Source organism: Crocodylus porosus, unplaced genomic scaffold (assembly GCF_001723895.1).
Source record: "Crocodylus porosus isolate Cpor-Errol unplaced genomic scaffold, CroPor_comp1, whole genome shotgun sequence".
Lineage (NCBI taxonomy): Eukaryota > Metazoa > Chordata > Crocodylia > Crocodylidae > Crocodylus > Crocodylus porosus.
Genome location: NW_017728949.1, coordinates 1,624,666 through 1,637,589, shown reverse-complemented (window position 1 = coordinate 1,637,589; position 12,924 = coordinate 1,624,666). Strand labels below are relative to the sequence as shown.

Here is a 12,924-nt window from a genome sequence, read left to right as displayed (position 1 = left end):
TCTGGGGGCCAGGCATGGCTATGGCCACCTGAGCCTCAATTGCGGGAGCCGCGAGACAGGCCCCAGTGCGGGCGGTGTGATCGTGGAGACAGGCCCCAGTGGGGCAGTGTTGTGCAGGAAAAGCCCCAGGGAGGGCGATCGTACACAGACCGCGGAGAAAAGGCCCAGGGCGGGCAGCAACCGCAGGAGAAGATAGGGAGTGCCTGTGAGGATAGGCGAATAGCCCAGGGGACGCGCACAAATAGAAGCCCCGGAGAGGGCGCAAGTACTGGGAGAAGCCCCAGAGAGGGCGAGCGTACAGAGGTGAGCCCCGGAGAGGGCAAGCGCCAGGAGAACACTAGCCCGGAGAGCGTCCGCGAGGGCGCGGGCTATAGAAACTGACTCAACAACATCCAGTACACCTGAGAGGCTTGGGGCGTGGTATAAGGGGTGGTAGGAGCCACGCATAGCCCATTGGGCTGGGTGCACCAACCAATCTAGGCAGAACAGGGGCCAGGATGAATAAGAGCACCGTGTCCAGGGGGACAAGAAGGCAGCCTCTCTTATAATACCGATACCATCAAAGACATGGCGGGCAAGAACAAGGGTGCTTGATCGCCAACTTGGCACGGTAGGGGGCACCAGGAGAGATCACAGCTGCTCCTGGGTCCCCACCCTGTGACACCTAGTTATTCCAAAGATAATTCTCCACTGGTTTGGGTGAATTTACCCCTGTTTAATAGTTTGCACTGTCTGTCAACTACTTTTTATAGAGGTGTGATGCCATCTGTCCATGCTCTGAGGCATATAAAGGAAGAAAAAGAAAAGAAGGCCCCAAAGAGGGCAGGGAGGGGAGGGTAGTAACCCTGATTGCCCTGATTTGGAGTTTGGGGCTCAGATGATTCACATGCTGCTACTTAACAGTAATCTGTAATCTCTACTGAGTTTAGGCTCATTATGGTTGATTATTTTTTTCCATTGAGAGGCAAATTTTCTATTTCCTTTTACTCTGAATGGAACACCCAGGTTTTTATTATAAGTAACCTGGCTGCTTGGTCTCAATGACATATAGTATGCAATGTGAGATACAGTTTGGATACTAACCTGGATGAAGTTGTGGGAAATAACCATAAAGAAACAGACTACTCTTTCATAACTTTCAAAACTGAAGCTCTCCAACGTCAGCAAGTGTCATGTAATCTGTTGCTGATAGAAAAGTGATAACTTCCCATGTGAGTCCCCTGAGCCAGTGAGAGGAGATACTGTTCCTGATATTCTGGTTGACATCAATAAAAAGGGGGAAAAGGCCCCACTTGACTAAAGGTTGGGTAGCTGGAGTCTCGATTTAACTCCAGCCCTCTTGATTGCCAAGAATCACCTGAAGCCTACTGGTATAGCAGTTATCAAGGCCCACCTTCCATAACTGCTAATCTGTGCTCCTCTATAGACTCCATTCTCTTTTTATTGAAAAAAGTCCAGCCTTAACTCATTTGTGGCTTGGACACCATTGAAGGATTTGGATCAGAGCAAAATGGAAGTCACAGATATGAAACAGTGATGAAAAAGTCCTTAAAGAGCTAGTTGGGCTTTTTTATTTTAAGTCACCAGAGTGGTTATAAATTATGCATACAAACAAGCTGATATTGAATAGATATGCCAAATTCAATCATAACTACTTACAGTCATTTCTGTATATGTCAAAGGGAATGAAAGGAAATGTTACAGTTCAGAAACAATTAATATTTCATGCTCTTAATTTTAACAGGGACTTGTCCTGCAATAAAATCCTGACTATTGAGAAGCGTGCATTTGAGCCTCTTCCTTTTTTGCAGTTTCTGTAAGTTGTCCAGATGATTTTATGTAATGTGTAATGAGTGATGCTGTAGAAGACTGTCTACACTTTTGTAACCTGTCTGCTGGTAGAATCAATTAGTACTTTGTTACCATTATTTATAGAAGTATGACTATACCAGAACACTAGATGATATGTAGCTAGGGAGATCAGTAGAGATCTCTGGATGACCAATGACAGCATGCTGTCTGCCCCCAGTGTGTGGTTGTCCACACATAGATATTGTAGAGGATGCTGCCTAAAGGCCTGCTATATCCTGGAATAGAAAAAGTTTAACCACACATGCATTTCACTTTCCCTACTTGACAAGTTAAACAAATGCAGAAAGTAACAGAATTTCCTCACCCCTCCATCTTGGATTTGTATATTTCGAATGAATCAAAATTGCTTATGACCAACTTCCTGTGCAACAGGATGGATTTATTTCTACAACTGTCTCTTTTCCCAGAAATCTTCGTGGAAATCTTATTGCAGAAATTAGTTATGGGACATTCGTGGCATGGCATGGGATGCAGTTTTTGCAGAAGATGTAAGTGCAACAAAATCTATTCAGGTGTAAAGTTGAAACTAGGGCTGTCAAATGATTAAAAATTTGATTGCAATTAGTTGCACAATTAAAAAAAATTGGTTGCAATCACGATTTTAATTGGACAGATAAAAACTCAAAACTATGCTCAGAAAAACTCAGGCAAAATTATGCAGGTATTTTGTACGGTTGGGGAGTGGGGAATTTGTGAAGGTGTGGGTGGCTGTGGGGGTGTGTGTGGGGTTTGGAGCCCAGAGAGGGGGGTTCCTGCATTCCCTGGCAGGATGTGGGGTACTGTGGGTCAGGAGTGAGGGGCAGCAGCAGCGCTGCAGGGCTGTGGCTTGGGGGTGCGGGACACACACACACATTGCCCGGCAGGTAAGTGTGTGTGGGAGAAGGGGTGTGCAGCAGGCAAAGGGTTGGGACAGATCAAGGCCCCCACGTTGAGGGAGGAAGTGGGGCAGGGGCTGGGGTGAATGGGGCCCCAGGGCCAGGTGTGTTATGGGACAGCTGCAGGCAGGTTGTCCAGGGGTGCAGGGTGGAAGGCTTGGGGGGGCATGTGCTCCCTGAATTTGTGCACAGGGTGGAGGCAGGCTGCCACTGCACACTGGGCTCTGCACCCCACTGCCATTGCCCCAGGAGCCAGGGGACACAGCTCAGCCAGCACACAGCTCCCAGGCCAATGCCCCATGCACAAACTGCCTCCACCCCGCACACAAATCCAGGGGGCACATGCCCCCCATGCCTCTCCTGGCGGAAGCCCCCACTACATCCCTAAACGAGCCACCCACGGTTCCATCCCACAACCTGCCAGACCCTGTCCTTGCCCTTGCCTCTGCCCCTGCCTCTGCCTCTGTCCCTGCCTCTGCCATTAGCAGCAAATCTGCTTCTGCTTCCATGTATGTGTAAATACCTGCCTAGGAGCATTAGAGTAGAGTAGTTTACTTGTGAGTAAACTGATCCCAGATCAACTGCATGTGTAGATGCGCCCACTGGGTGCATCTACACATGCAATTAACAAGTAGCAATAAACTCTGGCTCAGTTTGTGCTGCAGTTTACTGCTCCTGGGTGCAGCATTTTACACATGTGCCTAGAATTGCAGCATATTGAACTGAAACGGAGCATCCCCAGCTGACAGGAGCTCCAAGGGGTCAGCCTGCCAGGCTGGAGCTGCTTTGCCCTGGCTCACCATGCTGTGGGGGGGCTGGCTGGGGCACAAGGGTCTACAGTGTGGAATAACCAGCAGGCAGCCCCTGCAATATAGCTCCCTTGTTCCCCAGCCAGCCCTGGTCATTGTCTGCATGTACATTTCAGCATATGTAACTACTTTGCTGTAAGATAGTACTTGTTCCGGACCTACAGCAGAGTTAATTAATTTACTAAGCTCTAATATGGGTGCATGGGTAGACAGTGTTGCTTTACTGTGGCGCTAATTACTCAGCTCCACAGTAAAGCATACATATAGATGAACCCACTGAAGAGGTGTTGGTCTCAAACCATTTACCGTATTTACTCAAGTAAAGGGGATTTTTTCCCCAATCAGCACGGGGGGAAAAAAATGCCCCATATTTTATATTCTTCATAAACCAGCAAAACCCCTCCCCATCATTAAAAAGATATTGTCTATCTTTAAGCTGCTTCTAGAAACAGTATGTGCTCAGTCATGGAAACCAACTAAGAAATTAATTGAATGAAGCTCATGCTGAGCATGCCCATAAAACACCTGGGTCACATTGGGCAAACACAATGATGGGAATCTACCACAAAGCTAGGTTAGTGTTACTGGACTTAATGTTAAACTTTAGGTGTTGGCACCAAAGTCATGAAAATGCTTGAACAAGAATAGTCCATTCTCTAAAGAGAACATTTTTTGAGCAAAACAATTTGCAGTTTCAAACATAAGACAAAGAAACAACAGACAAACACGTGAAAAATTACAGACCTGCAAGGTTCTTTGAGTAGATGTGATATCTTTTTATTAGACCAACTGAGTAGTTGGAAAAAAGTTCTTGACAAGCTTTTGTGTGCAGTCACCCTTCTTCAGGCATAGGGAGTCTCTGCTCATCTGATGATGAGACTCCAAAGAATGAGAGAAGCTTAAAGTGTGGCAGGATGTCAGTGAGAACGTAAATAAGTAGAAATTAGAAAGACAAAAGGTAAAGCAGGTAAGGGAGGGGGAAGAAAGCAGGGGGAAAAGGCCAAAGGGATAGAATGCACATGCACCCCCTGAGTGTGGCGGTGCACCCCTTGCAAAAAGGTGACACTGCCGGCAGCACCAGCAGGCAGTCACCACTTGCCATCCCCCCACCCTTGCCACCGACACTGCCGGAGGCATCTGCGGGCAGTCTGCAATCGCCGCTGGCTGCCCCCACCACTGCCGGTGTCGTCTGCAGGTGGTCGCCAACCACTGGTCAGTGCTCACCACACCCCCCCACACCCTCCCACTGACAGCACTGCCGCTGCCTGTGGGAGCTCCCCACTTATCACCTCCATCGCCTGCGGGAACTCGCTGTCCCCTCCACAACCTCCGGGGGCAGGTGGCATTCATGCACCCTGTGAAATCCTTTAAATGCCAAACACTAGCAGGGGAAGGAAGAGGAACTAAGGGAGATGGACAGGGAAAAAGCTGATTGTAAATTTGGAAAATCAGCCAGGAAGCAGATAAAGCATTTGATCCCATCAAGAGCTACCAAACGCCAGGTCTCAAAGAGCACCAAGGCTGGCTGTGGGATGTGATCCAGAGGTCCCATGCTACCAGGACTGGACACAGGCATGGGTAAACTGGGCAGCTGCCCGGGGTGCAGACAGAAAGGGGGCCCAAAAATGGTAATTTTTTTATTATTATCATCATTATTTCTGGCAAATTGGGCCCGATACTAAAAGTTCACCCGGGGCCTCCAGGAGTCTAGGTACAGTGCTGCAGGCTGCCTTTATGAAAGGAGCAGGAGGGAATGGAAAGAGAAGCAAGAGGTTTAAGTAAATCAAGTGAGCAGGGCTGCCTGAAAATGTTCTACCCAAACTCTTTTTTCCTACAGGAAAGTGCGTCTTTGAATGCACAAAAAATTTTCATGGAGGCTGTCTGCTCTCCTCAAATATTTCCATTTGTTATCAGAAGGCCAACAATTTTGGCTGAAAATGAAGCAGATTTTAACCAAAAAACACTCAATTTTCTGGGGGGGTTTCTTTTTTTTTTTTTTCAATAAAAAGTCAGAAATTCCCACAGAAAAGGTAAACAAAAATAAATTAATTTTGTTATTGTCATAAGTTTCCATGGAAATCCTCCTCCCCGCCACTGCCCAACCAGTTTTCAAGCCCAGACTACAAGCATTTTAGAAGCAAAAGAGACAGTTAGGTACTGGATGCAGGAATGAATAAGGAACCGGTAGATTTTGAACATGAAGAGGGATGTGACCAAGGTTCATACCTACAAGGTGATACCAAAAGCTTTTGAATTTAATTAGATTTTGGCAATAAAATACCATAAACACAGTAGGAAGAAAGGAAGATCTGAACGGCCACAACCCAAAGGGGAGGGACTTCAAAATGAGTGGTTGCTTCTCAAGGGAGCGATTCTGGATGTGCAAGCAAAGTCTATCCCATCTTGGAAGAAAGGCAGCAAAAGGGCACAGCAGCCCCCTTGACTCTCCAGGGAACTAGCAGACCTCCTGCATCTTAAAAGGAAGACCTACAAAGGATGGAGGACTGAATCCACCACCAAGGAGGAATACTCTGCTCTGGTCCGGACCTGCAGAGAGCAAACCAGGAAAGCCAAGGGTGCAACTGAACTCCAGCTAGCTACAAATATCAAAGACAATAAAAAGTCCTTTTTAGATATGTGGGGAGCCGGAGGAAAAGCAAGGGCAACATTGGGCCCCTGCTAAACCAGATGGGACAACTGACAGCCGATGCCCATGAAAAAGCAAACTTGCTAAATGGATAGTTTGCGTCAGTTTTTCACCAGTCCCATGGGACGCCTCTGCCCACTGTGAGTCAGGGAAGCCTGGGTGAGGGAAATTCCTTAACCTTCATCAAAGCTGACCTTGTGAAGGAACACCTTGACAGGCTGGATACCTTCAAGCCAGCCAGCCTGACGGTTTACACCCAAGGGTACTGAAGGAGCTGGCAAGCATCATAGCTTAGCCCTTGGCACAGATCTTCAAGAGCTCCTAGTGCTCTGGTGAAGTGCCCAACAATTGGAAGAAGGCCAATGTGGTGCCTATCGTAGATCCGGCAAACTACAGGCCCATCAACCTGACCTCTATCCTGGGGAAGGTCTTGGAAAAGATTATCAAAGAGGCCATCCTTAACAGACTAGCTGACAGCAATATCCTGATGGATACCCAGCATGGGTTTGTTGCGGGTAGGTCTTGCTTGATCAATCTCATTTCCTTTTATGACCAGGTGACGTATCACCTGGACAAGGAGGAAGAGATTGATGTCATATATCTTGACTTTAAAAAAGCCTTCAATCTGGTATCCCATGATCACCTCTTGGCAAAACTGGCCAACTGCAGCCTCGACCTCACCACAATCTGCTGGCTGGGAAATTGGCTCCGCGGTAGGACCCAGAGAGTGGTGGCTAATGGAAGTCATAGTCAAGGTGCGCTGTAACCAGTGGGGTCCCTCAAGACTCTGTCCTACGGCCTATACTTTTTAACATCTTCATTAATAATGTAGACATTGTCAGAAGTGGGCTGGCCAAGTTCACCAATGGCACCAAATTCTGGGGTAAAGCATCCACACTTGAGGATAGGAGATCGATCCAGGCTGACCTTGACAGGCTCAGGAAATGGGCGGATGAGAACCTGATGGTGTTTAACACCAAAAAATGCAAGGTTCTCCACCTTGGGAGAACCCGCAGCATGCTTATAGGATCGGCAGTGCTATGCTGGGTAGCACTACAGAAGAAAGGGACTTGGGAGTCATGATTGACCACAAGATGAACATGAGCCTTCAATGTGATGCTGCGGCTAGTAAAGCGAGCATAACGCTGGCTTGCATCCATAGATGCTTCTCAAGCAAATCGTGGGACGTCATTCTCCCCTTGTACTCAGCCTTGGTGAGGCTGCAGCTGGAGTACTGCATCAAGTGTTGGGCTCCATAATTCAAAAAAAATGTGGAGAAGCTTGAGAGAGTGCAGAGAAGAGCCACGCGCATGATCAGAGGTCAGGAAAACAGGCCTTATGATGAGAGGCTGAGAGCCATGGGACTCTTCAACCTGGAAAAATGCAGACTCAGGGGCAATCTGGCCATGTATAAGTTTATCAGGGGTGCTCACCAGGATCTGGGGGAATGTTTGTTCACCAGAGAGTGCCCCAAGGGATGACAAGATCAAACGGTCACAAACTCTGCTGCAACTGATTCAGGCTGGACATAAGGAAGAACTTCTTTACTGTCTGAGCCCCCAAGGTTTGGAATAGACTGCCGCCAGAGGCAGTTCAAGCACCCACTTTGAATGCCTTCAAGACACATTTGGATGTTTATCTTGCTGGGATCCTATGATACCTGCTGACTTCCTGCCCCTGGGGTGGGGGGCTGGACTCAATGATCCTTCAGGGTCCCTTCCAGCCCAAATATCTATGAAATCTATGAATGGCAATTCCAGCTTCTGATGTTCGTGAGTATTATTAATCAAGGCATGGGGCCATGTGGGGTGGGAAGTCAGGAAAAGTTTAGAGTCAAAATGACACCAGAATCATGAGTGATAGAAGCAAATGGAAAGAGTGGGCTGGGGGAAATATTAAGGGAGATATATTTTCCAAGAGAAGCACTTCTGTGTTTTACCTCATTAGCTGATTATAACCAAGGCAGTATGTATTTCAGGATTCTGCAGGAGTGAGCAGTACAAACACTGTCAGCGATCACATGCCTTTCTAGCGCATTTGTTCACAGTGCTGTTTGATTTGTTTTTTTCCAGAGTCCTAAGCCGTAATCCGCTGTCAGCCATTGCTGACAAAGCTTTTCTTCAATTGCCAGCCTTGAAGTACCTGTAAGTATAAACTTGGCTTGACTTTAACCAGCATGTGTAAGGTATATCTTTGCATCTGCAAGGGACAACCCCTTAGCAGAGCGTACAGTGTGCTGAAGTCGCTGCTTGCTGCTTTTAGAGCAGCTAATATAGTACAAGTAACCCCAACGGGAACAGAAAAATTAAAGAGCAGAGACATTCACTCCATTCTTAACACAGGCCAGATTGCAAATGGCATGGGCTGACCCAAAGGTGAACTGATGGTGGTGGCTGAAGATAATGCTGCCTAGAGAATCCTGTTCCTCCACAGCCCGTTTTGCCTGAGCTGCTGGGAATCTGAGACAAAACTTTAAATTTTTATTTATTTATGGGGGGGCGGGGCAAGGAATTTCTCTCCACTCCCTAAAACTGCCCCAGGCTATCCCTAAGATTTGCAGCAGCCCTGGCATGCAGGCAGGGAAGAAATCCCCTCCACTCCCTGGGGCTGCCCCAAGCTGGTAGACCCTAGGCTGGGGTGGGGGGAAGCCCCACAAGGTGGGGGCTTCTCAGTGCCACCATGCTGGGCTGCATGGGTAGGCACCTGGCCAGAGGACTTCTCCCTTCCTCCTGGGACAGCGGCGGAAGCAATCAGCAGCTGGGAAAGGGGAGGGAGGAATTGCCCTCTGCTCCCCTTGGCTGTCTGGGCTGGGGAATGCTGACTGGGCAAACCCCCCTAAAGGGTAGGCTTCCCCAAGGTGGGCCAGTACCCAGACATGGGGTTGGGAATAGGTACTGGGGAGCCAAAAGGGGACACTTGGCTGGGCTGGCAATAGCCAGCAGGCTGGGAGAGCACCCCGCACAGGGCTGAGTCAGTGCGGCCATCCCACTGCCTTTCCCAATAGAAAACTGAATGTCAATTTAGTTGGTTGTGGTTACCCGTGCAAGCTATGCAGCTTAGAGGAAGCTGCCTAGTTTGAACTGATTCAGCCTCAGGCTTTTTGACTGTCCGTACTTAGCCCTGGAGACTGGGAAAGTACCTTGCCACTGGACTCTGGAAGTGACAGGGAGCCTCTGAAGATGGAGAGGCTGCTTTTTGCTGAAGTGTAGAAAGCACTGATGTGACTGCAGTATAGAAAGCAAAGACTCTGGGAGCTAATTAATGCCATGCTTCTACCTGGTTAACATAGATACCAGGTTTGGTGCCTTTGGCGTTCTGGGTTGGCTGTGTCTGTGCTCCGGGATTGCTTTTATCAAGGCACCCCTGGAACCTGCACTTTTTGCTAGGAGTTCTAGTAATCATGGCCATCCTCATCAAACCCACATTGCAGGAGGGGCTTAGAGCCCCAGATGCTATCATATCACTTCCTGTGATGATTATAACGAGCAGCCCTGAGCTCTTTCTTTAGCTCACATTACCTTTCACCTGCAGGAGTTCATCAATGCTGTTTGAGGAAGCCCTTTTTCTTCTGGAATATCCACATTCAAGCCACCCCACATGGCCCCAAAGGACCATGGCTTTTTCCTCGGTGCATTTTCCCTTTCAATGGCTGCCATTTTGGTACAGTTCTTGAGGGATGGCATTGTACCAGTTTTCTGCTCTCGCTGTGTGAAACATGAATCAGACATTGTACACAGGGCTTTTGGGAAAAGCCTATATAGTGGCATTAATAAAAAGCATGCTCTCACCTCTTAGCTTCTTGGCAGGCCATCTATAATACTTAAGTGCCTCCCATTACTTAAATGCTTCTGAGCTTCACCATCTCTAATGCATTTACCCTTAGAATATCCCTGCAAGATAGGGGAGTGCTATTACCACCACTGTACAGATGAGGCATCAAGGCATCAAGAAATTGACCTGCTTATAGTCACTCAGATAGTCTGTGGCAGAACAAGGAACTGAAGCTAAACCAGGACCCTAACCCACCAGCCCCTCCTTTTTATTCATGGCAGGGACTTTCACAATAGTATGTATTATCCACTTCTTTGTCAGATGCATGCATTCTCCTACACTAGAAACAGAATCATCATATCCTTTTTCTGTAGGGAACTTTGTTTTCTTCCACCTTGACCTTTTCTTTTCATAATCCATTTGTGTGATTCAGATTTTCATTTTACTCTGTTCTATTTCATTCCTATATGTAATGCTTCCAGCCACTGGACTCTGCACTCAAGGTATTTTCAAATCCATGTGGGTGGAGTGGAATAGGGTCCTTCTTTGTTCCTTTGGGGAATTCCTAAATCCACACAGAACTTAGTATTGTTTGCAAGACAGGTCAGGTGATCATTATTTTTCACCTCATCCTACTAATTCCAGGTCAGGCCTTTGGTTATGTATCTCACACAGGTTTAGTCAAATTATCGTACTGGAATGGATTCTCAGCTGTTCTATCCAGGCATAGCTTCACTGAAGTCAGTGCTGCTATACCTGACCTTACATCATCTGTTTACATCGTCTGAGGAGATCTCACCCTTGCTTCTAAAAGCAGAGGCAAACCAATGCTTGCCACCTATCATGTTCAGCACTTCCGACTCTGCATGATGTCCTATATTGTAATTATTTGTCTTTATTTTGCCTTTAATATTATCTGGGAGAATTTTATATTGCCAGAATCTGAATTATGAGACAAGGATTAGTAATGTTATGATTTTTTTCAACTCTTATACAGTATTTTTTTAAAAATGCAGGCTATCTTTTCATATTTAGTAACTATCAAGAAGATTGTCTTGTCCACAAAGCAAGCTTCCAGTAATCAGGCCTGAAATGTCTTTTTTTTAACTCTTTCAGAGATTTAGGTGCAACAAAAGCGACTGAACAGATATTTCACACTCTTCTCGTTGTATCACTACACTTAGAAACCCTGTAAGTACAATGAACTTTGATTTTATTCATTACATATTGCACTTGGTAAAAATAAATTATCTCCTTGAAAAGCGAAAGGTACCAAATGCAACATAAAAGTAATACCTTTAAACCCTGCCTTCAACCTGTGTAGAATCATTGATTTTTCTGTAATAGTCTTGGATTACAAGTATCTCTTCCTGAGAATTATTGACATGAGCTACAGTATATCAGCTGAAATACATGATATCTGAAAAACTCCTGCAGTGATGATTGTCTTTGTGCGAGTCTATTCTGGCTAACAAGCCATGGTCAGATGAAGCATGGTATCTACTGCTGTCTGTAGATAAACTACCAATGCCATTTTCTGAGAGTATAATTAAAGGGATGTCTTAAATAATAGATGCACACAAAACACTTTTGTTTTGTCTTTGACACGTTTAAATTGGGGGCAAGGTAAAAGGCAAACTTCTACCACCATCTCTTTGTGAACATTTATTATTTTAACAATTTGGGGAAAAAACAGTGTTGGGGTTAGGACACAGTGTTTCTGGCCACTTGATAAATGGTCATATTAATTGTGGCTTTTTGTAGTTTATCAGCACTGCAGAATGCAATTGTGAGGGGAAGAGGTACATGTATCACAATGCATCACTGAAGCTGCATTTTGTAACAAACAAAGCTAAAATTAATGCTTTAATAAAAAAAATTGCAACAGTCCTACCAGTAATAAAACAATAGCTTTTATCTGTTGCTGAGATACAGGCCCAATAATAAAAATAGTTTCCCCAAACTCTAAATATTTCTAATAAAAAAATCAGATTGAACAATGCATAAGTCTTGTTTAATGGCCTGTGAGCACCTGAGACAGGATATCAGGTCTGAAAACCCTTCAGATGACTTGCATGTTAAGGAAATCAGGGAGGTCTCTGGACAACCATCTCAGACTGAGTGGCCCTCTGAGGGAGAGCTAGGAAGATGTGAGATGAAAACAATCTGGAAAGAAACTTGAGCAATGGAAAACTGTTTGTGAGTACGGTCCTGTTTCAGGGATTTGTTACTTAGGCTAAGTGACTAAGGCTGAATAATAAAAGAAAAGACAAATTCAGGAACAGGCCAAGTTCTGCATTAAACCATACTGAGTCAAGATACTTTGACCTGGCCAAAAGGGGAAAGATATGGACAATAAATGTGTCTTTTTGTTTCAACAATCCCAGCCTGCCTGCCCCTGCCTCCCCACTATGGCTGTGACATTCTCTGCTGGAATGGAAGAAGCCACAATAGAGTGAGGTTGATGCAGAATTGGACTGAGTCTACCAGGAAAACCCTACATCTGGGGAATTGTTGGCTGCCACATGAGTAGTGGAAAGGGTGAACAGAGTGCTCGGGACCTGACCTATTTTGTAAACGGGGAGGAAGGAACAGTATGGGAACAAGGCACATTCACTAGGGCTGTGTGAAGCTTCAGGCGGTGATTCAGTGGCCGAATCTCCAAGTCCTCGAATCAGGGGACCAATTTAAAGGTCTGAATTGATTCAAAGCTCTTTGAATCTTCAGCAAAAATTCGGAGAGCTTTGATGATTTGGGCAGTCCCCAGTGGATGCAGCAGGGAGCTGCAGCCACTCTGAGCTGGTAAGTACTAGGGGCTGGGGAGGGGGTGCTGTGGGGAGGGGACCATGCGAGGACCCCTGCCAGCCCCCCCCAACACCCCCTCCACTCACCCAGTCCCCCCTGGCTGCCCTGCCTGCCCCAGCTCCCAGCATTTTAAAAAAAAGCCCCA

General features: G+C 46.4%; 1 protein-coding gene across 2 annotated transcripts in view; it reads left to right on the top strand.

Annotated features, from left to right (window-relative positions):
* The first annotated feature begins 890 nt into the window (after nt 1–890).
* The window catches only part of LOC109323132 (leucine-rich repeat-containing protein 37A-like), a 27,425-nt gene continuing 15,391 nt past the window's right edge, over nt 891–12,924 (top strand). Inside the window, exons 1-4 of one of the 2 annotated variants that reach the window (XM_019554566.1) lie at nt 891–1,816; nt 2,280–2,360; nt 8,276–8,347; nt 11,091–11,165. In XM_019554566.1, coding sequence (XP_019410111.1) covers nt 1,602–1,816; nt 2,280–2,360; nt 8,276–8,347; nt 11,091–11,165 — 443 coding nt within the window. In that variant the 5' untranslated portion in view covers nt 891–1,601. Of the gene's footprint in view, nt 1,817–1,944; nt 2,361–8,275; nt 8,348–11,090; nt 11,166–12,924 lie in introns of those variants that run through there. The other variant, XM_019554567.1, reaches the window with a different exon arrangement.